General features: G+C 39.7%; 1 protein-coding gene across 2 annotated transcripts in view; it reads left to right on the forward strand.

Annotated features, from left to right (window-relative positions):
- The window catches only part of MPP7 (MAGUK p55 scaffold protein 7), a 227,844-nt gene that overhangs the window by 180,582 nt on the left and 19,343 nt on the right, over positions 1 to 27,919 (forward strand). For both annotated transcript variants that reach the window (XM_052650871.1, XM_052650870.1), the window contains one exon: positions 18,785 to 18,955. In XM_052650871.1, coding sequence (XP_052506831.1) covers positions 18,785 to 18,955 — 171 coding nt within the window. The remainder of the gene's footprint in view (positions 1 to 18,784; positions 18,956 to 27,919) is intronic.

Below are 27,919 nucleotides of genomic sequence, written 5' to 3' on the forward strand. Positions count from 1 at the left end.
TTAAAGAATGGTGCCAGATCCTGTATTTGTTATTTAATATATATCTTACCTCCCTTTTTAAGTTAAAAAAAAAATCTTATCTCTCATATGGTGAAATTGGTGGTATTTTATCCACTTAAAAAAAAAAAAAGAAACTGAGACACAGAAATCTTACCGGATTTACCAAAGACAACACATGTTGCATCCTGGTTTCAAATCCACAGCTATGTAGGTATAATACCTACTGTGTCTTTTACAGTATGCTGCCCTCTAGCTTTTCATTCTACAAAACAAACCAACCACAAAAATATTGCAGATCATAGGGTATTTTAATTTATATGCTGGGAAAACTATAATTTACAGAGAGAGAATTGGATGATCAGAGAGAGGTTAAAATTTCCTCAATTCTTCACTCAATTCAGAACAATACAATGTGCCAGATACTCTGTATATTAATCGATCCCCTCTTACAATCTTAGAAGCCTTAATGGCTTCAAACCAGAGGCATTGATTAGTCCCCTGATCCTGTGGTCAGCTGGGCAGTTCTGGTCTGTGTCAGCCTGACAGATGGCTACAGGCTGGTTGTTTGGCTGGGGTCTGCCTGGTCTGGGGGGCAGGAGTGCTCAGTTGGGCAAACTTGTTTCTATCCCACATAGTTTTTCACCCTCAAGTAAACTACCCATGTAGAGGTCTCGGGACTCTGCAGAGCCACAAGAGAACCATCGCTGGTATGTAAGTGCAATGAAGCCCCTGCTTATATCACATCTGCTGATGGCCCATTGGCCAGAATAAGTCTTTTTGCCACCCCAGAGTCTGTCGGGGGTTGATAGGTGGACTGCCCTGGAAGTTGGGGGACAGGGAGAAGCCGTCACTGCAAACTTCTGCCTGTTTCTGAACTAGAAAGAGGGGCACCTATCCTTGGTCTGTGTATATCTATCCAGTGAAGAACTGTGGCATACTGTGCATGGGGTTCTCAAGGCAAGAACACTGAAGTGGTTTGCCATTGCCTTCTCCAGTGGACCACATTTTGTCAGAACTCTCCACCATGACCTGTCCAGCTTGGGTGGCCCTACACGGCGTGGCTCATAGTTTCATTGAGTTAGACAAGGGTGTGGTCCATGTGATCAGTTTGATTAGTTTTCTGTGATTGTGGTTTTCATTCTGTCTACCCTCTGATGGATTAAGGATAAGAAGCTTATGTAAGCTTCCTAATGGGAGAGACTGACTGAGGGGAAAATGGTCTTGTTCTGATGGGCAGGGCCATGCTCAGTAAACGAGATGGTTGGATGGTATCACTGACTCAATGGACATGAGTTTGAGTAAGCTACAGGAGTTGGTCATGGACAGGGAAGCCTGATGTGCTGCAGTCCATGGGGTCACAAAGAGTCAGACATGACTGAGCGACTGAACTGACTGAACTGAACTGAAGAACTATGGCATAAAGGATTACTGGATGAATGTCAGCTTCCCTGGTGGCTCAGATGGTAAAGAATCTGCCTGCCATGCAGGTGGCCCGGGTTTCATCCCGAGGTGGGGAAGAGCCCCTGGAGAAGGGACTGACAAACCTTTCCAGTATTCTTGCCTGGAGAATTTTGTGGACAGAGGAGCCTAGTGGGCTGCAAGTCTATGGGGTCACAAAGAGTTGGACACAACTGAGTGAGTAACAAACAGTTCACATAAAATACGGTAATTCAGAGGATGTGATGATCATCTGAGGCTGGGGCAGTGAGGGGGTTGGTCCCATGAGAGGGGACGCTGGAACAGGCTCGGTGGTCTAGGCGGAATCAGTTAGTGCCAGGGGATGAGGGCAGGAGTAGCAGTATGGACAGGGGTGGCTGTTGCAGAGCACAGGGCGACAGGTGGGTGGCAGCACTGAAAACTGACCATCGTGCTTGATGGTGTGAGATCTTCAGCGGCAGGCCAAGTAGCTTACACACTTCATTAGCATTTTACCTGGTTTTTGGACTCACGTAATTCTTTGTATAAAATTTTATCCAAAGTATGAAATACAGGTTTTATTCTACATCTCTCTGATAGAATGTAGGGTTTTATAAAGTTAATATTTAGTAGATATGACTTGAAACTCAAAAGCAAAGGTGATTAGCACAATGGGCTGCTTTCAAGAGCTCAAAGGGCATGAGTTCTGATAAAATGCCACTGCATCTGGCAACTCGGAATCACTGCTGACGCCTGAGAAATGACTTTACTGGAAGCCAAAGCCTTGCAAGTGAGGGTGGGCTGTGAAGGGAGAGGTCAGCTGAGGTCAAGGTGGTTTGTGTAGTTGAGGATGTGAAGTGAAGTGAAGTCGCTCAGTCGTGTCCGACTCTTTGCGACCCATGGACTAGCCCACCAATCTCCTCCGTCCATGGGATTCTCCAGGCAAGAATACTGGAGTGGGTTGCCATTTCCTTCTCCAGGGAATCTTCCCGACCCAGGGATCGAACCCAGGTCTCCCACATTGTAGGCAGACACTTTAACCTCTGCAGTTTAGTGGGAGAGGATAATTGGTTCATATCTGTAGGCAGAGATAAAGGATTGATGGTAAAGGATTAAGTTCTGAGATAGAAAGTGGTTCCTTGATCAAAATCCCAAACCAGATGAGATTGGGTGGAATTAAGACCACAGAATCTTTATCACTTAGATCAAGTGAAGCCTGCAGATACCACAGGTCCCAGGAAAACATTCATTAGAAAGTGCAGAGGGCTTAGTCCTTCCAAGAGACCACTCTGTGGTTGTTCCAGTTGCTTCAGTTGTGTCCGACTCTGTGACCCTATGGGCTGTAGCCCGCCAGGCTCCTTTATCCATGGGATTCTCCAGGCAAGAACACTGAAGTGGGTGCCATGCCCCTCTCCAGGGGATCTTCTCAACCCCGGGATCGAACCCTTGTCTCTCATGTTTCCTGCACTGGCAGGCAGGTTCTTTACCACTGGCACCACCTGGGAAGGCCCGCTTTGCAACACCCCTCCCCCCAGTTATGGATAAAAATAGGGCACAATCCAGGTGAAAGGGGAATATCATGAGTCATTTAATAACTTGTATCAGGGGGTTCACAGACAGTCATCAGGCTGTGTTTAGGCAAAAGATCCATTTTTGTAGACCCACAAACATGAGAAATTTCATGTTTCCTGGCTCCTTTGGCCAAATTTGACCAAACTAGGCCTTCATTTTCCAGTGTTAAGAATTAGCTGAGGTTCAGTTACAAGTAGCCCCTTAAATGAACACAAGCTCTCCAGTTCAGCACAGCCTCGCCATGCTGTGGCTGAGCCAGCCCGGAGACGGGATCCCGCGACACTCTTCTAACAGTCGTGTTGATGCTTGTGCTATGTAACAGTGAAGTCTTTCTTTATGTCCCAGTCCTCAAACGTGGGGAAATAAAAGTAACCAAAGAGCAGTTAAGGGAAAATGGGACCACCTAGTTCTTCAAGGAGTGAATACTGTACAAATCGTGTTAGTGTTGACAGAATGCAATTTAAGATATTTCTGCCTGTCTAGCTTCTGTTGGCTTTTGGATTTTGCAAGTCCTGATTACAGAGCCTAACTCTCGACTCCGTTCAACTCCTGGTCATGGAGACAAGTTTTCCTTTCCATACCTGACTGGCCAACAGGAGAGCCAGGTCAACATGGTTTTGAAGATGTGTGTCATGACATCTTTCTTCTTTCGGGTCTAAATGCTTGTTCTGATACAAGAGCAGCAGGAGAGTCACAGATTCGAGGCACCTAGGGGTTCATGTAGCTGCAGGTGGGGTCAGGTATCTGAGAAGAGAAGCGTACAGAAAGACAACTTTGTGTTGATATGACATAGTAGGATACAGAAATTAATAGTTTCTGATAAAAGCTTTTTCTTTTAAGGAAGCCCTTCAATGAATGACTACTGAGTGGAAATTGTATCTTTTTGTGGGATACACAAGTTTGATGGTATTTCTCTGGTTAGTTTTAGTAGTATTAAAGAGTTAACTTTGTTATAAATAGACTAAGCAAATGGACTGCCTTGTGGAATGCTATTTTGGCTCCCACCAAGAACCAAACCCTCAAAATGCTACAGATTTTTATACATTTTTAAAAGCAGTCTCATAAGCAGCATGCTAACATTTATGGCAAAGCTATTTTTTTGGTATAAATATTATTTGATAAACACCTTTAAATATAAAGAATGCCTGTGTAGGAGACCCAGGTTCTATCCCTGGGTCAGGAAGATCCCCTGGCCAAGGGAATGGCTACCCACTCCAGTATTCTTGCCTGGAGAATCCCATGGACAGAGGAGTCTAGTGGGCTATAGTCCATGGGGTCACAAAGAGTTGGACATGACTGAGTGACTAACAGTTTTCACTTTCACTTTAAATATAGTTACAATGCAATAGTGTGACGTTTTATTAATTTTTCTTCTTTTCTTTCATTGAATAATCATGTCTCTACCTATTTATTTTTTCCTATCGGGTTCTTTATCAGTCTCCTGTTAATGTTATGAGCCCTTTGTGTATCATCCACATTAGCCCTCTCTGCTCTGTGCATTTTCTTCTGGTCCTTTGGTTGCATTTTACCTTATTTTTTTTAATGTTAAGTTTAACATCATATAGACATTTTAATTTTCACATAGTCAAATCTATGAATTCTTTTCTCTGTTTTCAGAGTTTTGTATTCCCCACACCAAAATTTTTAATTTATATCTTTTGCAAAGTAATATGTACATTAGGTCAAAGCATGTGAAATTGCTGTGGTTTTTTTTTTTTTTTTTTTTGTGGGTCAAAAGTCATCAGAATGTCAGCAGTTTCATACAGCTCTATTTAGTAAATTGTTTGAAAAGTGAAATGGCATTGTAAGTTCTTGCAGGCAAAAGCAGGATCCTTTTCCCCTCTTCCTCCTTGGTGTCCTGTCTTCCTTCGAAAGATCCCACTTTAGCTCTGGTTAGCAGATTCTTATGGTATTTGCAGAATATAACTTTCTTGTAATGGTATTTCTGGATTGGTTTCCTGATATTTATTGAGCACCTATTATGTTCCGGACCCTCAGGGTTTCAGCAGAGATCAAAAGCAGACCCTCCCTTTCATAGAGTAGGGAAATGGGGTGAAGACATAACTAAATAAATTGCACTAAATAAATTACCTAATACATTCAGTGGTGAGACATGCCATGAAGAAAAGTGAAGCTGGAACAGCCACTGGGAGAGGTAAGGACACATAGCTTCAGTTTTCCCCAGGGTGGTCACTGAAGGCCTCCCTGAGCCATGGTGGAGAAAACCCCTGAGGGGGCCTTGTGGAAAAGCAGTAGTGGGGCAGTCATGTGCAAAGGCCCTGAGATAGGCCCTGGGGAATCTGTGGAGCAGGGAGACCAGTGTGACCCGAGCAGAGTGAACAAAGGAAAGAGTGACAGGCTTTGAGGCTGGTGAAGTAACAGGATGCTGGTGTGAGGGGTACTGAGCTGACCAAAGGGCTCTTACTTGTGTGGGATGGGAAGTCGAACAGGGGTTTGAAGCAGAGTGACGTGCCTGGCTGTGAGCTTCAGGGTCACTCCAGCTGATTTGCTGAGAATGTGCTGTAAGAGAGCCAGGGCAGAGGAGGACAGCTTTGTGTCATCCGGACAAGAAGTGACTGTGCTACTGCTGCTAAGTTGCTTCAGTCGTGTCCGACTCTGTGCGACCCCATAGACAGCAGCCCACCAGGCCCTGCCGTCCCTGGGATTCTCCAGGCAAGAATGCTGGAGTGGGTTGCCATTTCCTTCTCCAGTGCATGAAAGTGAAAAGTGAAAGTGAAGTCGCTCAGTCATGTCTGACTCTTCGCGACCCCATGGACTGCAGCCCACCAGGCTCCTCCGTCCATGGGATTTTCCAGGCAAGAGTACTGGAGTGGGTTGCCATTGCCTTCTCCAAGAAGTGACTGTCATGTCAGTTCAGTTCAGTTGCTCAGTCGTGTCCGACTCTTTGCAACCCCATGAATCGCAGCACACCAGGCCTCCCTGTCCATCACCAACTCCCAGAGTTCACTCAGACTCACGTCCATCGAGTCCGTGATGCCATCCAGCCATCTCATCCTCTGTCGTCCCTTCTCCTCCTGCCCCCAATCCCTCCCAGCATCAGAGTCTTTTCCAATGAGTCAACTCTTCGCATGAGGTGGCCAAAGTACTGGAGTTTCAGCTTTAGCATCATTCCTTCCAAAGAAATCCCAGGGCTGATCTCCTTCAGAATGGACTGGTTGGATGTCCTTTAGCTGGAACCAAAATGTCATCAGTAGAGGTGGCCCTGGTGGCTCAGTCAGTAAAGAATCTGCCTGCAGGAGACCCAGTTTTGATCCCAGGGATTGGGAAGATCCCCTGGAGAAGGGAATGGCAACCCACTCCAGTATTCTTGCCTGGAGAGAATCCCATGGACAGAGGACAAGTGGGCTACAGTCCATGACGTCGCAAAGAGTAGGACACGACTGAGTGACTATCACTCACTCATACATATACATACACACAGAGATTTTAAGGAATTGGATCATGTGACTGTGGAGGCTTAATAAGTCAACATCTATAGGCTAGGTAGCAGACTGGAGACCAGGGAAGAGCTGCAGTTTGAGCGAAAGGCTTGTCTGCTGCTGGAAATCCTTCTTGCTCAGGGAGAGGTTAGTCTCTTTTCCATTAAGATCTTCAACTGACTGTATAAGGCCCACCCACATTATAGAAAGTCATCTTTGAGAGGGTGAGATGAATTGAGAGAATAGCGTTGACGTATATATATTACCACATGTGAAGTAGATAGCTAGTGGGAAGCTGCTGTATATAGTACGGGGAACTCAGCTTGGTGCTCTGTGAAGACCTAGATGAGGAATGGTGGGAGGGGATATATATGTAAATTTATAGCTGATTTACATTGTTATATAGCAGAAACTAACAACATTGTAAAGCAATTATACTCCAATGAAAAAATAGAAGAAGAAAAAGAAAAAGTAACCTGCTTTATTCCAAGTCTACTGATCTAAATGTTAGCCTTTATCCAAGAAACACCTTTACCAGAGGCATCCAGAATAATGTTTGATCATCTGGGCACTGTGACCCAGCCAAGTTGACACGTAAGATTAAGTGTCACATTCTCCATTCTCTTACTCTACGTTAAATATATCTATGGTAATTACTGTGGTGAGGGAAAATTTACCCTTCGGAGATTTGATATGTCATTAAATGTTTCTCTCACTAAAAGAAGTAATTTAAACCATACAAGTCAACAACATGGAATGGATCTGTGACATTTCAGGCGATTCCTACAAGTCATACAGTACTCTGGTGACTCCAGAGCTCAGCCACTACTGCTGCTTTCTCAGACATGCCTGGTTCTAAAGAACAGCCTTTGCACAGGATGCGTCTGTATCCATCCTCAGCACAGGACACCTTCTCCAGCTCTAGGACCCCTCTGGAATATGGCCAATGGAGTTCCTAGGAAGTCTGCCTTCTCATGAGGTCATTTCCAAGGACTTCTTACATAGAAGAATTTCTTCCCCTCACTCCTTATCTGCCTCCACACTGTTATTTCCTGCGTCCACAGATGCAGGATAGCGGGAGTGATTACCCTGCAGATAGAATATTCTTGGACCCCAAGTGGAAATGCCCAGGGTCACTATTGATCTAAGTGAGGCCGATAATCATTTAGTGAATACAGTTGACTATTTTCACTTACTCTGATGTGCATAAAGTCAAGCACAAAACAGTATAAGTAGCCATTTCCCTGATGACTGATTACATTTTTGAAAAATACATTCCATGTCAAATTGATCTAAGTTGACTCTTGAAAGCAGTAGCACTGTAATACTCCAAGCATTGAATGTCTCTTTGTATAAGAATTATATCTTGAAATCGTATTTAGTGAGCCATCACTGATACGAATGTACACTGGGTCGTAGGATTCTTATTGATGTGTAACGCTGGATTTCTTAAAGGTCACTGTATTTATCGATAAAAGATGTTTGGTTATTAGTGGAGGGAAGGAAAAAAGCTTACTGATTAGGCAGTGTAAGTTGTGCATTGTTTGCATAAAATTAATAAACTGAGGTTAAATTGATAGTATGCTATAAACATGAACCGTAGAAAATTACACCTTTGAAAGTGTGTGTGTGTTCAGTTCAGTTCAGTCGCTCAGTAGTGTCCGACTCTTTGTGACCACGTGAATTGCAGCACGCCAGGCCTCCCTGTCCACCACCATCTGCTGGAGTTCACTCAGACTCACGTCCATCGAGTCCGTGATGCCATCCAGCCATCTCATCCTCGGTCGTCCCCTTCTCTTCCTGCCCTCAATCCGTCCCAGCATCAGAGTCTTTTCCAATGAGTCAACTCTTCGCATGAGGTGGCCAAAGTACTGGAGTTTCAGCTTTAGCATCATTCCTTCCAAAGAAATCCCAGGGCTGATCTCCTTCAGAATGGCCTGGTTGGATCTCCTTGCAGTGTGTGTGTATATATATATAAATACTTAAAGTATACACACATATACACACACATGAATGATTAATAACTCACTTCCTCCTATAAACTCTAAACAACTTCCTTTAGTCTTGATGGGTGGTGTGAGAGTTAGTGTGTCTTTGGTGTGTGTGTGTACACGTGCATATGCTGACTTCCGAAGGGTGATTGCTTCTCGGTGGTAGAAATGCAAGCTTTCAAGATTCTGTCTCCCTTTTCCTACTACAATACAAAATAGTTCTTATGAAGAATAACTGGCCTTTTCTTTAACTGGTAAGAATTACAGAATGTTTTCGCTCTGTTTAATTCATTATAGAAATTGTGTTATAAACAATTCACAAAGCACTGCTTATCACGCATCTGTCTTCCAACCCAATTTCTTGCAAATGATCTCCTGAAAAATCATCAGTTTTTCTCCACTTCTGCTCCTGCTGGAGCACTTCATGCATTCTTTTAAAACAAGATCAGTTTTGGGACTTCTGTAAGTTAAGACTGTTCTTTCTATTTAACGAAAGTGTTTACCATAAAATTCAGTAAAAACAAATCGATTCGTTTGCTGTTATTTCTTTTAAAACTATTTACCCATCTCTAATTGTGTATTTCTTCCTAATCCTGTTTCTTATTTGTCCCATGTTTAAGCACCAGTGAGTCTCTAGTTACATTGCCTATTGTATAAATCTAGCATAAGATTCCACTTGTTCCAATATTCACTCATTTTATTAAAGAATGTTATGTAGGCAAGTACAGCTATGTGAAAATATACTGCTTTAATATTTTTCCAAAAAATAAAATTTATACACAGAGAACATTTAGAAGTATTCTTTCAGACGTGGTATAGGTTCTTTCTTGAGTAAGAAAGAACTCTGCATAATCTCAACATGTCTGGAATACTACTTGGAAATATTCTCTCTGACAGAAACCATTCCTGCTTGGAGAATTTTAGGTTGCATAGACTCAACTTAAAAAAATAACATTAAAATTTCAAATCCAATTTTCCCCTTTTCAGAATTATATTTTTATATTCATTTTTATGTGTGCATACTGTATTTTCTTATAATTTTGAAAGAGTAAGTAAGACTCATTTCTTTATTAGCTGGCTGGAAGAAGATTAAATTCTCATATGGTTTTTCTTTTTCTTAAATGGTAATGCTGTGCTATACTTAAAAAAAATTGTCAATGGTATCAGGAAAACTTTTTAAGACCTAGGTGATTTTTTTTTTCTTGGACATTGCAGGTTGATATTTTATATTAGCTTCCATGATTTCATTAGATACTTTGAGTTTCTGTTTTTACTTTTAGCTGGAGATGAGCTGAAAAATTCAAGGGTATTTATGGCATTTGAACATTTCTTTTATACTCAGAGCAACTTTGTACTTGTAACATTCCAGAAGTGAATTTTCCCTGCTCAAAAGCCTTTTCCTCCTTTTTATACAAAATTAGCATTGTATGGCCACTTAATATAATCCATGATGACATTCATGTTTCTCTCTTTTTTTTTTTTTCCCCCTCCCTGATACTGTTTTATAAGGTGGATGTAGAAGGTGACTAATTCAGTCTCTCCATCTCCAGATCTCTGTAACTTTTGCAGTTTTGTGCTGGCATTGCTTTTCAGTCTAAACTTCTTCCCAAGATTTTTACTTGTTTGTTGTTTTAAGATGTTTTTAATTATCTTTCTTTGTCTTTGGGATAATTTTATGGCTGGCATACTCTGGGAGCATCACTTCAACAATAACTTTGTCGTAGGATCATGTTACTACGTAGTTTTTACATGTCTGTTATGATTTATATCATCATAACAAGATTGGCATTATATTCAAAATGTTTATTTTAATGGAAATTTTCAACATTTTGTTGTCAGAAGTCTATCATTATATAATCACTTCCAGCCACTTAGTTTTTATTAATGTGTACATGAGTTTTTTTAAAAGTCTTAAAAAGTTCATTCATTGTAATATTTTCTCTTCCTTGTAATTAAGGTACCTACTGAACTCGTTAAATATTTGCTCGGTCAAATTAATTCATTGTTTTAAGAAAATAACTTTCATACAGTATTTTTGGCAGTTCTCCTGATTTTTAAAAGTAGCATATTTTAGTATATTTAAGGTGAGAAGAAAGAATTAAAATGCTTATTTTTATTTTAAGAAACTAAGCCCTTTTCTTTACTTGCAAAAACTAAATGTATTTCTTCAAAAAATTAGGAACTTCTATAAATCTCTTAAATTTGAGGTGCTTATGACTGATATTGCTTTGCTATTAATTCAAGCAGTTTTAACTGAAACTCTTTCTCTAGGCGTCTGTAACATCTAACATATTAAAAGCTTATATTCTTAGAAACATTGAGGATGCATAGTTTCTAATGTTACTACCAGACTGGTTACAGAAATATCACCAAAGATGGAACCTGTACCATTTGAAAAGTCCAAATGGTCACATACTAGTATGTATTTTCTTATGGTTAACAGAGAGGCAGGTCACACTCTCGTTCACACATGTGATTTCTGAGGCTGTTAGTGTTGGTGGTGAGTTATCACGACTCTGTTGGAGGGGAAGGCCTTTTTTGTTAATGCAGATACTGCCCATAAAATGATCATGTATTTTTTAAAATAAAATGTCATCATAAATGTCAAAATTTTATGAAAATAAGATCATTAAAATGATAAATATTTACATTGTAAAAATCTTCACTGAAACTATTTATAGGAGCCAAAGAAACTGATAACTTTAAAAAATCACATTCAGTTTTTTATTAGTTTAGTTCTAAATTTCCAACACCCAGGCTGCTTTTCTTTTACCCTCTTCACTTCTTAGGTGAGTCCACTGGTTCTCTCTTTATCTTCCTTGATCTTTGATCTTTAGTTTTTATACTATATTCTCACTAAATTTTTTTGCCATTGTTTTTGTTTTCATTGCTTTTTAAGTATTTAAGTGTTTTAATCTATTGGCTATTCCTAACCTTTAAGAATATAAAAATTTGATCTATTTTCATAATCATTTCAAAATACAGGAAAGTAGAACCTGCCTCTGAGACACAGGCAAAATGTATTTTCTGTTATATATTGATGTAATCTCGCAGATACATCTACCAATCCTGGATTTCATTTGTTTGGTGTTTTTGTGTATTTTTTTAAATGGTAAAATTATGTAACATTATGGAAAATCTTTTAAAAATAGGACAAAATAGTTGCCCCCCAGCCCTCTCCCCCTTGTATATTGTCTGCTTTTATACTTTTTTTTGTGTTCATACCAGTTTTTATATTAGTAAAACTCAGTATAATTATGACTATTGCATATGCCAGTTTTTTCCATTTATTGCTGTAGCAAATACATTTCTTAATGGTGTTGTATAGTTCTTTTTAAATTTTTATTTTACATTGAAGTATAGTTGATTAACAGTGTTGTATTAGTTTCAGGTGTATAGGAAAGTGATCCGGTTATATATATACATGTATCTATTACTTTTCTTTTCCCACTTAGGTTATTGTAGAATATTGAGCAGCATTTCCCTTGCTATACGATAGGTCCTTGTTGGTTATATATTTTAAATATAGCAGTGTCTTAAGCCCCCTTTCTTTGAAAAGGTGTTTCATAGTTAATCATTCCCATACTTCTATATATTTTGAATGCTTCAAGGTGTTTTTTACTATTAAAAATATCACTAACATTTGAAATTATAGGATGTGAAAATCACTCAGTCGTGTCCAGCTCTTTGTGACCCCATGGACTATACAGTCCATGGAATTTTCCAGGCCAGAATACTGGAGTGGGTATCCTTTCTCTTCTCCAGGGGATCTTCCCAACCCAAGAATCAAACCCAGGTCTCCTGCATTGTGGGTGGATTCTTTACCAGCTGAGCCAGAGGGAAGACCGAAATTATAGGATGGATATATATAATACTTATCTATAATTATTTGAAGTTAATTTTAATACCAAATGATTCTTAATTTACATGTGTATGCATTAAATTTAATACCCTTTTTGATGAATAGTGTTAATCCATGGTGTTATATCAATACTATTATATCAAATATAGTGAAGTAGTTTCGAAGATAACCAAATAACAACTGCCTGAGTTTAATTTTTTTTTTCTTCTTAGGCGAAATGTCAAGTCAAATCAGATTAGAAGTACTTGCTAAAAAATTTTCTGTCCTGAGCCTATGTTGTGAAAACACTTAAATTACAAGTATTTGGAATAATCTCTGTTCCCCTAGTAGATCAGGAATACTTTGAGGGCAATGACACTGTTGTATATATTTTTCTATTTTACACATCATCGTAAATACAGAGGAATATCAAATATTTATTTTTAATTATATTTGAAAAATATCTAACAGAAAAAGAGCTTATGATTTTTACTCCCTAAATTAAACTGCTCCTTCTCTTTGATAAACTTTTCCTAGTAAGTTATTTCATAAAACCACTGACGGTCCTACTGTATACCACAGGGAACTCTGCTCAATGTTATGTGGCAGTCTGGATGGAGGGGAGTTTGGGGGAGAATGGATACAAGTATATGTATGGTTGAGTCCTTCTGCTGTCCACCTGAAACTCTCACAACATTATTAATAGGCATATTCATGTACAAAATTAAAAGTTTAGTAAAAAAACAAAAGTCATTGAAAGCTTAACAGTTTTTCTCTTAAACATCTGTGTGTATAGAATAACATTTCAAGCTTTCTTCTGGACTTTCAAGATTTAATGTTTGAACCAAGGATTGTTTTCTTTTTAAGACACTAAAAGAAGAGTTACTTAAACCTGTTAGATTGTTATGCCTGCCCCATTTGTTGTTGTGAGAATTAAATGAACCGATCCATATAAGTGCTTCAGACGGTGTCCGTAATCTGTAAGTTCTCAACAAATGCCCACTACCACCACCACCACTGCTTCTGTTGTTTTGATATTGAAATTAATAATAAGGGAATGATCTAAACTCAAACCAAGAATCACCTTTTTTTTTTTTTTTTGGTCAAAACATCATAACTCACTATCTGGTGTTTCAGTACAAAGTGTGTATTAACATAAAGTGGGTAAAGGGTTGTTCAGTAAGGATTTCTGGGGCCATTGGCTAATTATTTAGAAAACTATAAAGTTACAGCCTCATCTCACAAACTTGATCTCATAATCATACCTGAGTAATTCCAGATGAATTTAAAAAATTAACTGTAAAGCTATGTAACCTATTTTTTAAATTTAAGAAAATTTGGGTGTTTATCAGATTAAGGGTAGGAAAGTCATAAAAATAGTGGAAGAAATTACAAAGGAAAGAAATTCACAGATTCAAATAAATAAACCTTTAAAATTTCTTTGAAAAGGAAAACTGAAAATCTTAACGTCTTTGCAATAAATAAGGCCAAGTGTTATGACCTTAAAAGATACATGAATGTGTATGCTATTTATGTAGACCCCCCAAAAAATGATCAGCAAGTATTAACTAACAATTCACAGAAGAAATAAATGCAAATGAGTTACAAATATGAAAAACAGGTTCAACTTAACAGTTAAAATGAAACGGTATACAATTTTCACTTGTAAGATCACTAAAGATTTTTAAATGATAGAAGTCCTTTGATGAGAGAATGGTAAAACATGCAGTGGGGCTTGCTGCCAGTGGAGATGTATGTTCTTATTAACCCATCTGAGAAGCATTTGGACAAGATCCATCAAGCTTCTTGCAATTTGCCCTAATGAAGTCATCAGTGACACAGAGTAAGAGGAATGTACAGGAATGTTTATTGCAACTTGTGTCATCTTTTATAATAAAAAAGTAAAATTTACTTTAAGCAGAACCACGCAACTAAGTAAGTTAGTTGAGTTATCGTAAATTATTCCTGCTGGAAAATATTAGATAAGAAGTGTCTCCGAGTGATGAAGGGCTGACCCGCACCTGCGGTTTCTCTGTGAAGCCACTTTCCTATTGTAATAAAGCTGACGTGCTGTTCTCTTAAAAAAACACAAATCTCTAGCAGCTGTGGGTAAGAGCCATGGAAAAAGCTTGTCCATAAAAATGTTGAGCCAATTATAAATTACAAAAATGTGAAATATAAGGAAAAATATATTTTGCATGAAACCGTTCCTTTACTCCAGATTCCTTGTTAGTGCTGCTTTGCCGCTCCTGGTGTCTAAAAGCCAGCTCTTGCTAAGACTTGTGCACTGAAAACGAACTAGAATGAAATACGCTCCAGGTGATTTATTCCCATTTACTGGAAAGAACCTTCTGCTTGCTTTCAATTTAAGTACACATTCTTGAGCTTCCTTTTAATAAGAGAACCACCTAAGACCCGAAGGCCAGAAATGATTAACCCCTTTTCCTGATGTAGAGCTCAGTCTCCTTTAAGATTAGACTTAACCAAGCTGTGCTGACATGCCCGCACTGTGTCACTGAAATTTGAAAATGATAGTCTCTATGCTGCCTTGAGTGGCAGGCTTCTGTGCTACCTGGTTTGGCTTTGTTTTTATCTGAGAAACAAGTAACAACTCTGGATTTCATACCTTTTGTTATATCCTCTATTCTGGCTGTTTTATTAATTGTTCTGAGTTGGGGATTTTTCTTGTTTTCTGACTCTATTTTTGTGTTTGCATAGATGTGGGGGGGGGGGCGGGGGGGGGCTTTCCCGATGGCTCAGTGGGGAAGAATCTGCCTACAATGTGGGAGACACGGGAGATGTGGGTTTGATCTCTGGATTGGAAAGATCCCCTGGAGGGGGAAATGGCAGCTCACGCCAGTATTCTTGTCTGGAGAATTTCACGGGCAGGGGAGCCTGGTAGGCTACAGCCCATGGGTGGGGGTCTCAGAGTCAGACACAAATAAGTTACATAAACGGCAAAACAACATATATGTGTATGTATGTATGTGTGTGTCCATATGTATGGGTACATGAGTGTATATATTTATTGTGTGGTGTAAATATGTGACATATATACGTGTGTGTGTTGAGGGAGTGAGGGACCATAAGTAAGGACAGAAAAGAGAGATGCTCTCTAAATGTAACTGTAATAACAGAGATAGCACATCCCCAGAAAGAGTATCTAAAAAGAAATAAAAGGATAGGTAACATATACTGAATCTTTATCTCTTTAAAAATGCCTTACTGCTTTAATCAACTACTTTTAATAGTTAACATATTTAAATCTGGATTTAATATTTTGTGTCTTTTATGACATTACTCAAACATGAAGCCCCTTCATTTGCTTTTCCCGTTCCTGCTAGACGTGTGCTATGGGAACAACAGGGAACATAGTGTGTTCCTGCCTTGGAGACACGTTGAGGTTAGGTGGGACCCAGTCAGGTGCTAATCTGTCTACTGTGTAACGCGTTTACCATGCACCAGGTCCTGGGCAAATGCTTCACATAAATTGTTTAATCCTTAATATCCTGTGAGAGGTCGATAGTATTATCCTCATTTTAAAGCTGAGAAATGAGGCTTCAGAAAGGTTTTAAAACATTGGCGAGTCACCCCAGTTGGTAAGGAAGCCAGCGACCCAGGTCTGAGCCTTTAACACTCAGCAAGGAGCCCTGTATCCTTGGGATCCCAGCGGACCTGGCTGACTTTTCCCCTTTTGTTTTCTAAACGAGGCGCGGGGCCAAGACACTCAGGCCTCAGAACCTGTGGGAATTCTGCGTGCGTGGTCGTGGCCACCTGGAAAACACGTGAACGAGGTCAGGGCCCTGTCGTGTGCGGGCCAGCGCAGCGGTGTCCCTGAGGCGCTGGCCGGGCGGGGTCCCAGCAACCTGACGCTCTCCTCTCCGGGGCCGCTCCAGCCCTGAACCTTCATGGACGCGGTGCTGTGTCCTTTTTGTCGGCTTCATGCAGTTATCTTTGTAAAAATCCCAAATGTGTCCGGCTTTCTTTGTCGAAATTTACATCAAAGAAACAGGACCCATAGTAGAATTTTAGGGGCTGCCTTTTTAAAATCCTGTTTAGGACATCTGTTGGCATGGTTTCAGTTGTTAGATCATGTCCGAATCTTTGGTGACCCCATGGACTACATAGTCTGCCAGGCTCCTCTGTCCATGGGATTTCCGAGGCAAGGGTACTGGAGTGGGTTGCCATTTCCTTCTCCAAGGGATCTTTCTGATCCGGGGAATAAACCCGTGTCTCCTGCATTGGCAGGCAGATTCTCTACCACTGAGCCACCAGAGATTTTAATAAAGCACCTTTTCTGTACCAAGTGCTATACAGCTCACACCCCCCAGTGACCCCCAGCTCCTCACCCTGCATGTCCATGGAGATCTCACATTAGAAATCCGGTTCCCTTTTCTCTTCCCCCCACTATATCATTACTGTTTACAACAAAGGTGAAAACTTCAGTTAATCATAAAGACTCCATTAGGTAAGCATTTTCACTGACATTCAGGATTTAGCTGGGATTCATCGATCAGGGATTTTTCTGGGTTTTGCTTTTGGACTCATTGTGGATGAGACATGTGTGTCTTCGATCCATTTCTGTGCCAGATGTTTGCAGTGACTTGAGGAAATCCCTCCCTCCATATGAGGAATAATTGTGAAGGGATTTTTAGTTCTACCTGCTAATCCTACAGGATGTCTCATGAGTCTTTCCCCCAAAAATACAAAACATAGTTACAGTTTGTCCTCTGACCGTCACCGTAGAAGTTTGACTTCTCTGTGCAGTTAAGATTCTTAGAATTCACCCATCTTTTCTTCATCCTAGGACCAGGTTGGTACATTTCCTCTTTGTCCCTGAAATCTCACCTTTCTTTGTAAGATGATATGTTTCATCATTTATTCTGTTTGCTTTTTCCTTTTGTCTTTAATAGATTATTAGAGCAGCTGTCTTCCTTGCTTCAAATTCTTTGTAAATCTTCTCCCTCAAATAATTCTGATCTCAAGATCAGACCCAATTTTAGTGGGTTCCAGGAACATATTTATCATTCCATTCTTAATATTTTGATTTTTATTAAACTGTGAATCTATAAAGTAAGTGATAGAACTCCATGGACATTCATTAATTGTTTTTTTAATACTGCCTGTATTTTGAATATTAATTTTTAAATCCAATAGTACTATTTATTTTTCTTTGTGTTCTCTAAAATTCACATTATTGCTTTTTATTGTAAAATACCTTTTTTAAAGTTTTGTTCCTGTTTACCAGATTTGATTAGTATTCTTTTTAAAGAGAATCTGTTTTTATACATTTAAAAATATGCTTGCATTTGTTTTATGTTATGAAACTGCTATAGAATATTTATCATATTGTAATAAACAGGCTGTTGCCTCCCTTTAAGGTCTGGATTTTGAGAGTGTTGGTTAGGCCAAGAATCCTTGAATGATGTGTATGGTAAATACCACTCTTCAAGAAAAGACATTAAACCAGAATGTTATAACTATGTGAAGAACAAGTAGAGTGAAATAGGGTTTGCCTGAGACAAGGAACTTTTGCCTTCGCTTTTCTAAGCCAACATTTCAAATGACAGCAGTGTGCTGGAGGGAGCTGTTTAAGCAGACAGGAAACTTACTTAAATACTTGAAAAGGTGTCTTAGTAAAATATGGTACGGTATTAGTAAGAGTACACAACTGTGGCTCAGAAACTGATTTTCAAATTTCAGTCAGCTTCACATTATAAAGGGCTTCCCTAATGACTCAGATAGTAAGGAATCTGCCTGCAATGCAGGAGGCCCAGGTTCGGTCCCTGAGTTAGGAAGATGCCCCAGAGAAGGGAATGGCTATTCACTTCAGTATTAGCATAGAATTTCTATAGGAGAAAAGAACCTGAGGCTTGGTCATTTACTCCACCTACTGGGGTCTCAGAGCGGTGAAGTAACTTGCTGTCAGTGATAGTCTGGTTCTGTCTGCCTGATCCAGTCAGAGGTCTTTTGGACACATTAGGCCACTTTTGTGGGCTACTTGTAGGACACATTTCGGACACTTTAGTTTTCTTTCTGTTTAACAATAGATGCTGTCTGTGCCACAGGGATGTTGTTAGGCTGTGCTTAGAACACAGTGTAAAAGATTCTAGTATTTATGAATGGGAGAATTCATCATTTATATTTAAAAGGTTTCTGCAGTGCTTTTAACTTTTTCTTACAATTGTGTTCATCAGTCTGTGCAAAAATGTTCTTTATGATATCTGACCTCTTTATTTTGTTTCTTGATTTTTGAAAAGAACTCTTTATGATTGGGAAGCAAACAAAACTTAAAAGTATTATAACGATATAATTAAATGTTAGATGATTCTTTTATCAGTGGTTTTAATGAAATCGTGGAGGATCTATTTCCCTTTTATTACTCAGTGCCCTGGTAATGCTATTATGGTAAATAAAATCCAGCCCAACTTTGAGGGGTTTAAAAAAATTTTTTTTAGAGGGGGTGTCTTTTTTTAGTTTTAACTGCTAAAAAGGTGTTTTGTTTTGTTTTTTTGTATTTGCAGCTGGTTTTAGAAGAAGTTTCCGTCTTAGTAGAAAAGATAAGAAAACAAATAAATCCATGTACGAGTGCAAGAGGAGTGACCAGTACGACACAGCCGATGTGCCCACGTATGAGGAAGTAACACCGTATCGACGGCAGACGAATGAGAAGTACAGACTCGTTGTCTTGGTTGGTAAGTGATGGCTTGTGTGATGCTGAGGAAGTGAGACAGTGAGAATTTAACTTCAGAGGGCACAATGCTGGAAGTGTTCAAGTGAAAAAAAAAAATCTCATCTTGAACACCTTTTGACCTCTAAAATGAAATCTTTGTAGTCTTTTTGTACTTAGGACATTGAGACTTTACAAGATATCTGTGTCATGGGATTGGTGTTTTACTGGACCTTCTCTCTGTGCGTACTAAGTATCCATGAACTGTAGCCCACCAGGCTCCTCTGTCCATGGGATTCTCCAAGCAAGAATACTGGAGTGGGTTGCCATGCCTTCCTCTAGGGAATCTTTCTGACCCAGGATTCGAACCTGTGTCTTGTGTCTCCTGCATTGGCAAGTGGGTTCTTTACCACTAGCGCCACCTGGGAAGCCCCTTTCTCTGCCTTCTTTGGATTTCTTTTTCTTTTTCTAGTTTTATCAAGTTGAATTTTTGATCACTGAGCAAAAACCCCTTTACAAATGTTTAAGTATTAACTGGGCATAAATTTAAATTTGCCTCTAAGCACTGCATCCTACAACTTTTGATTGTGTTTTTATAACATATCATTAAGATCAGAATATTTTCTAATTTCTGTTGTGACTTCTTTGATCAGTGAGTTGTTCACATATGTGTTGTTTAATTTTCAGATACTTAGGGATTATCCAGGTATCTTTTGGCTATTGATTTCTTATTTAATTCCATTATAGTCAGAGTATATGCTTTGTATGATTTCAATTATTTTTTTAAGTTTGTCAGAATTTTTTTCTTTTTTTTTAGCCCGGAATACAAAGAATGTGTTCTTTGTATTTGTAAAAAGAATGTGTTACGTTGTTGTTGAATAGAGTGTTTTATACATATTATGTAAGTCAAGTAGGTTGATATTATTATTCAGGTCTTCTGTATTTTTATTATTTGTCCACTTGCTCTGTTAATTGTTGGGAGAAGACTGTTAAATTCTCTAACTGTAGATGTGTCTATTTCTCTTTTCACATTAATCCACTTTTACTTAATAGATTTAGAAGCTCTGTTGCTGGGTGGATACACATTTAGGAGTATTATGTTTTCTTAGTGAAGTCACTTTTATTGTGTAATATTCTTTTTTTACCCCTGGTAATATTCATTATCCTGAAGTCACTTTATGTGATATATAACATAGCCACTCAAGCTTTCTTTTGCTTATTGTTTGCCTGGTACATCACTTTCTTTTACTTTAATCCATCTGTGTCTTTCAGACAGGATAGTATTGGGTCTTGTTTTAGATATCCAATTTAATAATCAGTGTCTTTTATTGATATGTTTAAAGTTTAATATAGGGCTTCTGTGGTGGCTCAGACAGTAAAGACTCCACCGGCAATGCGGGAAACCTGGGTTTGATCCCTGGGTTAGGAAGATCCCCTGGAGGGCATGTCAACCTACTCTATAATTCTTGTCTAGAGAATCCCCATGGACAGAGGAGCCTGGCGGGCTACATTCCATGGGATCACAGAGAGTCTGACACAACTGAGCAACTAAGCACACACATATATGTTCATATTAAATTTACATTTAACTATTGATATGGTTGGATTTAAGCCTACTATTGATATTTTATGATTTGTTTTCTCTTTGGCCCCTTGTACTTTTCAAAATTTTTCTTTGTTCCTCTTTCCTGCCTTCTTTTGGGTAACGTGATTATTGTTTTTCTTATTTTATATTAATATATTGATGACTTTTTGGCTTTATCTCTATGTGTAATTATTCTCTAGTTGTTTTCAAGTTTTTTCCTTATCTTTGATTTTTAGCACTGATCACGATGTGTCTTTTGAATTTAACCTGTCTGGATTTCCCAGACTTCTCAAATCTGAAAATTTATGACATTCATCAAATTTTTGGCCATTTTTTTTCCCCAAGATGTTTGTTTTGACCCATCCTTTCCCCTCTACTCTGAGACTCCAGTAGCACATATGTTAGACCCTTTAAGGTGGTTTCACAAGTGCTTATAAGTTTTTCCCCAGAGCTTCTCTGTTGTTCAAATTTGATTTCTTTTTTTTTTTTCTCCTCTCAAGATCTCTAACTCTTTTCCTCCTTATCTGTTTTGCTGTTTAGCCCACTGAGCAATTTTTTTTCTTTCAGGTATTTTCTTCATTTGGGAAATTACTAGCTCTTTTTCATAGTTTTTGCTTATCTCGTAAGAACTGTACGTTTCCATTCAAGTGTGTTTAGTTTTATCTTCCGAAGCTTAGCCACCCTCTCATCTTAGATGGTTCCAGCATCAGGGTTATCTCAGGGTTGGCATGTGTTGATTGTCTTTCTCCTTGAGAATTGTTCACCTTTACCTAGTTCTGTTTGTCGAATCATTTGTTCCATCTCTTGGATGTTCTGAACATTATTTGATATAGACTTTGGGTCTTACTAAATTCCTCTGGATTATGCTGTTTTTAGCAGGCTATTAACCTGGCTAGGCTCCCAGTAGGCCAGGCTCTTCACTGCTTCTGGTCTGTGCCATGCATATGGCCCTTGGGGTGAGAGAGACTTAGACATTGGTTTACATCTTAGTTCGTTTCTCAGAGCCTCTGTTGTGCTGCTTTAGGTTCATCTCAGTCATCACAACTTTTGTGGGATCTCAGCTGCACAGCCTCCTGCTCCACGGTGCAGCTCTGAGACAGAGCCTCATCCTCTGTGCAAAGTCAAAGAAGAGAAGAAAAATAAAATGGGAACCTTCACCCCTTGGAGGCTTCCCTTCATAGCTCAGTTGGTTAAGAATTTGCCTGCAATGCAGGAGACCTGGGTTCAGTCCTTGGGTTGGGAAGATCCCCCTGGAGAAGGAAATTGGAACCCACTCCAGTATTCTTGCCTGGAGAATCCCATGGACAGAGGAGCCTGGCAGGCTACAGTCCATCGGGTTGCAAGAGTTGGACACGACTTCATGATTAAACCACCACCATCACACCTCCTTGGGGCTCACCTCTCAGGGCCTGACTTCCTTTTACACTCTGCCTGCTTTTGTTTGCTTCTCCAAAACCCCCAGATCATTGCTTTTTGTGTGCTGTCCAGAGGTTTCAGTTGTAGTCAGTGGGACAGACAGGCTGTGTTAGGCTTTCCCCACCAGCGTGAAGCTGGAACTCCCATCATACACAGCTTGCCTCTGTGGAGACAGGCATTCCCAATCAACCTCCTCAGAACTGGACAACACAGCCCTCACTGACATACCTCCTACCCAGTTTCAAAGGGCATTGGGACAGAATAAAAACACAGCATCACCCCAACTACCCTTTCAGGTAAATTAATGCTCCCAGAAAACTGTATCACAGTGTCCCATTGTGAGCTCCAGTCACAGTGATCTGCAGTGTTTGGGGTGTTGCTTTACATGAGCGCTGATTGTCTAGATCCACGATCACTGAACTAAAATATATCTGGGTAAAATCTTTAACGAAGTAGTTAATTTTTTATTTTTTAAATTTATTTGGCTGCATCGAGTCTCAGTTGCAGTGCATGAGCTCAGTAGCTGTGGTGTGCAGGCTTAGTTACTCCTTGGCATGTGGGATCTTAGTTCCCCGACCAGGGATCAAACCTGCATCCCCCACGTTGGAGGGTGGATTCTTAACCACTGGACCACCTGAGACTAATTAGTCCTGAGGCTAATTTAGCTGTGGGCACTTATCTTGCCCTAAATCCCCTTTGTCCCTTGATCTTCGGGTTCCTGGCACCTGACGTCTAAGTTGAATGTGGATCTGTCTAGTGAGCCAGGTGCCTTCGTTTCTAACCACATACTGTGTGCTCTCGTCACTGTATGTTTATACTCTAGGCCAGATCCTAGGGCTTTCTTCACTTTAATTTTAGTTGTTCAGCCTGTGACATCACTCAGCCTGCAGTGACTGCTCTTAACTGTCTCCTTCTTGGAATTCCTTAGGTTTCTGAGGCCTGATTCTTGGGGGAAATTCTTTTATCTCCCCAAAGGGGTATTAACTCCAAGATACTCCTATACTGGGGATGCTCAGTGTTGATGCTTCAAAGTGGTATAGTCAGTGAAGAGTCTTATTTCCTTTGCTATGCATTTCTCCCCATTAACGTGTCCTTCCCCTTTGGAGTTTTCCAGCCCTTGAGTAAATAATTCACTGCATTTCTTCATCAACAACTAAAACACCCCTTTTTGTGACTTAGGTTTCTCTATTACAAACTGAGATCTAACTGTCATGTTTTCTTACTCTCTGTTGTACCCAACTGCTTTGAAACTGTCCCAACGGTTTTTCAGTTTTAACTTGTTTCTTAGGCAGGTCCCACCCTTCCTGAGCCCTGTGTCATAACAGTGGCTGATGTGTATTGAGTCCAGGCACTGTGCTCAGGGGGATGCTGTTATTATTTCCTCAGCCCTCACTGTGGCTATGAGGTAAATACTTTTCATGTCCCCATTTTACAGAAGAAGAAACTCAAGCACACAGATGAGAGAAGTAAGTCACTGGCCCTGGATCCAGCTTCTAAGCCGTGGAGCCCATTTTGCCCCAGACAGTTCAAGACCAGAGCCTGTTCCTCATCTCCCTGTGGAATACTGCTTTTGATCTACAAAATCAGGGCTGTGTCGACACTGTGTGCCAGTCCCGAATATCCTACTTTTCTCTTTTTTCCTTTGGTTTAGGGCCCTCCATTCATTTTTCTAACAGATACCTCGACGTTCTGTGAAAGTTCAGTTCCAAGTCTCTTGAGAGCCTCTCTGTGCACAAGAGCCCCAGCCTGAGTCACATTTCCTCTGGAGGCGGGGTGGACCAGGGTCCGGTCAGCTCTGCCTCCCCCGCGCTGGCCACATGGGGCGCCACATTGCACATGGCATGACTGGTCCACTGTCCTGATCCTTGAGTTTGCCAGCACTTCCCTAAAGCATCCTAGCAGGTTTGCCTGCTCTCTCCTCCGATCTGTTCCCATGTTTGGCTGGCCCCCACCCTGCAGCCCTCTCAGCCACCAGGGAGGATTCCTGGGCTTGCTTTTACCATCTGCTTTGTCTGCAGCCTTCAGTCCCCCAGTCCTGTCATGCTGGTGTAGACAGAGACCCCCGCTATCCCTGAGGCCACCAACACCAACTCAGCCAGCCCAGACTCCAGCGCTTCTCAAACTTCAAAAGGCATTTGAGTCACTTGTGAATCTTGTTAAAATGCAGGTTCTGATCTGGGAGTCCCAGGCGAGGCCAGAGATTCTGCGTTTTGCTTTTTACCTGTTGCTCCTTGTGACACTGAAGTGCTCAGCCCCTACACCCTAGGGAAGTCCCTTGCTCTGTTTGGTTGGGTTCAGTTGCCATTGCATTCTTTGTTGATTGTTGCCAACTGGCTGCAATTTATTGAGTTGACCAGAAAGTTCTTTTGAGTTTTTCTATAACATCTTATGAGAAACCTAAATGAAGCTTTTGGCCAACCCAATATTTTGATTTTTTACTTTTCTTAACATCACACTTCCATTTTGCTCTTTGTCATGCATATGTTATAATGATGGTTTTAAAACTTCTGATTTTGTCTTAATAGACAATCTATAGTCTTAATCTATTCTGAATTTGCTCAGTGATATTTATCCATTTAGAGCAACCGGTTTATTATTTAGTCTTTATTCTGAAATTTTTATTGGAAAAATAAGTTTATATGAAACTCTTACACTTCATTTACCTATTTGGGAACAAGTGCTGGTAAAAGATAGTTTTTAATAATGCAGAACTTTTAAAGTCCATATTATTGCATTATAGCAGAACAGACTTAATGGAGAATACTAGTCTTATTTTTTTGTGATGTTCAAGTACATAGTATACCCAGGCAAATAGAATATCCTGAATCTCTATGTGAAATAGAGAAAGAAAATCATGTTAGAATACTAAATTCACACAAGCTACTTCTCTTGTTTCTACTAAAGGAAGGATTTGGAAACCTTTTAAAATCAGGAATGCTTGTACAGGTGGAGGTGTGGAAGTGGCCTTCAGCTGTGTCTTTTGTCTTCTCCCGCACTGTGGCCTCTGTAGACTGGGCTTCTAAGAATTTCCCATTATTCACTTTCTTCTATGTGCTCACCACTCGGAAAATCTTCCAGCTTGTCTGTTGAGGGTATCCGTTTATCGTCTCGAGGAATCTCTGTCTATTAGGTCCCATGATGGTATAGTACAGGACAGTGTGGACGGTGACAAGCAGACTTCTGGGCAGGACAGGCTCATCCCTGTTCAGTTCTGTGATTCAGTATCTGGGGACATGACACCTGCACATTTCACATATCTTCTGGCTGCAGTTTCTTCATCTAAAAAATGAAAATAGCAAGATCACTTTCTTGCTTTCTAAGTTTGTTTGAGAGCTAGAGGAAGTATTTACGACAGGTTTAGACCAATACCTGGCTCTACTAGTCTTTTAATAAAATGGAGCTCTTGTATCTTAGCTAAAAATACTATTGAAATGTTCAAATATGAATAGGCCTCTGCTGATTTGGAAGCTCAGTGTTCAAAATACTTAATAAATTAGATCATTTAGCCTTTTATCATCATCTGAAAGAGTGTGTCCGGCAGTGAATTAAAATTTTGGAAATTCTCATTGTTCCTGCATTAACTGTTTGCCTTTCCTAATTGTAAAAATTATATTTTAAAAATAGTTCTCAGATGCTGTAACGTGTGTGTGCTAAGTTTTCAGTTGTGTCCAACTCTTTGTGACCCCATGGACCCTAGCCCGTCAGGTTCCTCTGTCCATGGGATTCTCCAGACAAGAATACTGGAGTGTGTTGCCATGCCCTCCTCCAGGGGATCTTTCCAACCCAGGGATCGATCCCACGTCTCTAATGTCTCCTGCACTGGCAGGCGGGTTCTTTACCACTAGTGCCACCTGGGAAGCCCATAATTTACAGAGCTGGAAAGAATATAAGCAGATTCCTCCAGCCTCATTTGTCTCCTCCCAGTATTTGCAAAGCCACTGCGAATAAAGGTGTTTGCCCTGAAACTGTTAGATAAGTAACATTAAAAGGCTGTTCAGAATCTACATTTTTTTTAACCATAATATTTTGTGATTTTAATTCTTGGACTTAATGTTCAGGAAGTTAAAATTATCCAAGTTGTTCACATGACAAAAATATGACAGGGGAATTTGAACCTTGATCAGAAGTATTTAATTTTCTCTTCATTTTGAAAAGATGCTATTTCAAGCTACATTTCAGCCACTAAAACATCTCTGTGACAGTTTCTGTTATATTCCCCTCTGCATTTAAAAGTATTTTCCAAAAGTATGTTAAAACTAAGTATACTAAATTTAGTGTATTTTCTATATAAGTGTTATCTTTAGCGAAACCTGAATTTTTAAAGAGTAAAGTAATAAAGCCAAATACTAAGAGCGTGTTTGCAGGGAGAAAGCTTTGGTGTTAAAAAGCTACTAAAACATTTCACAGCTTAAGGCAGTAAAGAGCACAAATTCATCTTGCGGATAGTCAGACAATTTGTGACTTGTTCTGTCTGGTTATGAGACATAGGAGGAAACTGACAATAAATCTTTCTGTATATTTCACGTTTCTAGCTTGAGCATGAAGTACTATTCCTTCTCTTTTCTGCGGAGTCTTGTATGTCGCCTAGAGTCTGCCTTGGGGAAGTAGTTTGAATAAATCGACCTTTATAAGACTGTCACCATTTTCCCATAAAACTGGCAAAACAAAAAGCCTTCCACATAAAGCAGAGAGGAAAGTAAGCAGTCAAGACTAACTGTAAATGTTAATATGTTTATCAGAATTCCTATAACTTTTGTTGGAGGTTGATTGAATGTTGGTGGGAATTAAGAGACTGCTCTGCAGGGTTTTATATGGACAACTGTAAACACCAAAGTTATAATTGAGTCTATGAGTGTGTGATGGATTTAAAATTATAATCCTTGTATATAAGAGGTAAATATGATCTTTATTAGAACCACAGTTGGCTTTTTATGCTATTGGTCTGTCTTGCATGTTTACACTCTGGCAGCCTTTCTGGGCATAAATCACACTGATGTTCGTTCAGTGCATTTGTGTGGGAAGGAACAGGCAGTGCCTGGCACTGTTCTAGATCCGTGAGTCTGTCACTGAAGAGCACAAACATTGTTTCCCTGGGAAGGACATATAGACAGAAAACTTATTCATAATAAATTATTAATAAATAATAAAGTCAATCATATTGTACTTAGAGGGTGATAAATGATGTAGAAGAACATAGAAGCAGAGTAGAATCAGGGGACTTGGGCATTGGCTATTTTAAATAAAGAATCATGGTACCTCATTGAAAAAGTTGCATTTTTGAACAAGTAAGGAAATGATCCATGCTCTGTTCTACTCAGCTAAGGAAGACTCAAGGATGGTTTTATCTTGCCTTTTAGTTTTATTGCACTCTTGCCATAACCCCGAGTCAAGGGTGAGACAAATACTTATAAGTCATTCTTATCTAAGTCTAGTGTAATAGCTGCTTTGGAAAAAATAATGCTGTTTCAACAAGCTTCCTACTTCCTTTTTCTTTTCATTCTCCTTCTCCCTTTTTTTCTCCTCCTCCTCCTGACAGCAATATAAAAATTGATGCCTCATTAATTGCATTTTTCTCTCACTATAGAACAACAGAGGAAAGAAAATCAATTTCTCTCAAGGCTCGTTATGAACTGCTGAGTTGCTATGTTTTCTATATAGTTGATTCCCAGGGAACTTTAAATTGAGCTTTATAAACAGATCTGTCACTCCCCAACACAAAAATTCAGCCACCCACTAATGTGATCATTGTAAGATTGTGAGCCAAATAACTTGTTTTTATTTTATGCCTTGAGCAGCAAATATAGTAGCGCTACCATATGATAAGTAGACTTTTTATAACATGGGTCTGATCCAAGGGATACCCAGAGATTTCATTTGTTTTGCAATAAATCAAATGAGTAAGTGTGGCTTTTTTAGGTCACAAAAACAGTTTGGATATTTATTGCAGTCTTCAGTAATTCTGACGTTTCATCGGATAGTAAGAGTGAC

The sequence above is a fragment of the Budorcas taxicolor genome, chromosome 13 (assembly GCF_023091745.1).
Source record: "Budorcas taxicolor isolate Tak-1 chromosome 13, Takin1.1, whole genome shotgun sequence".
Taxonomy (NCBI): Eukaryota; Metazoa; Chordata; class Mammalia; order Artiodactyla; family Bovidae; genus Budorcas; species Budorcas taxicolor.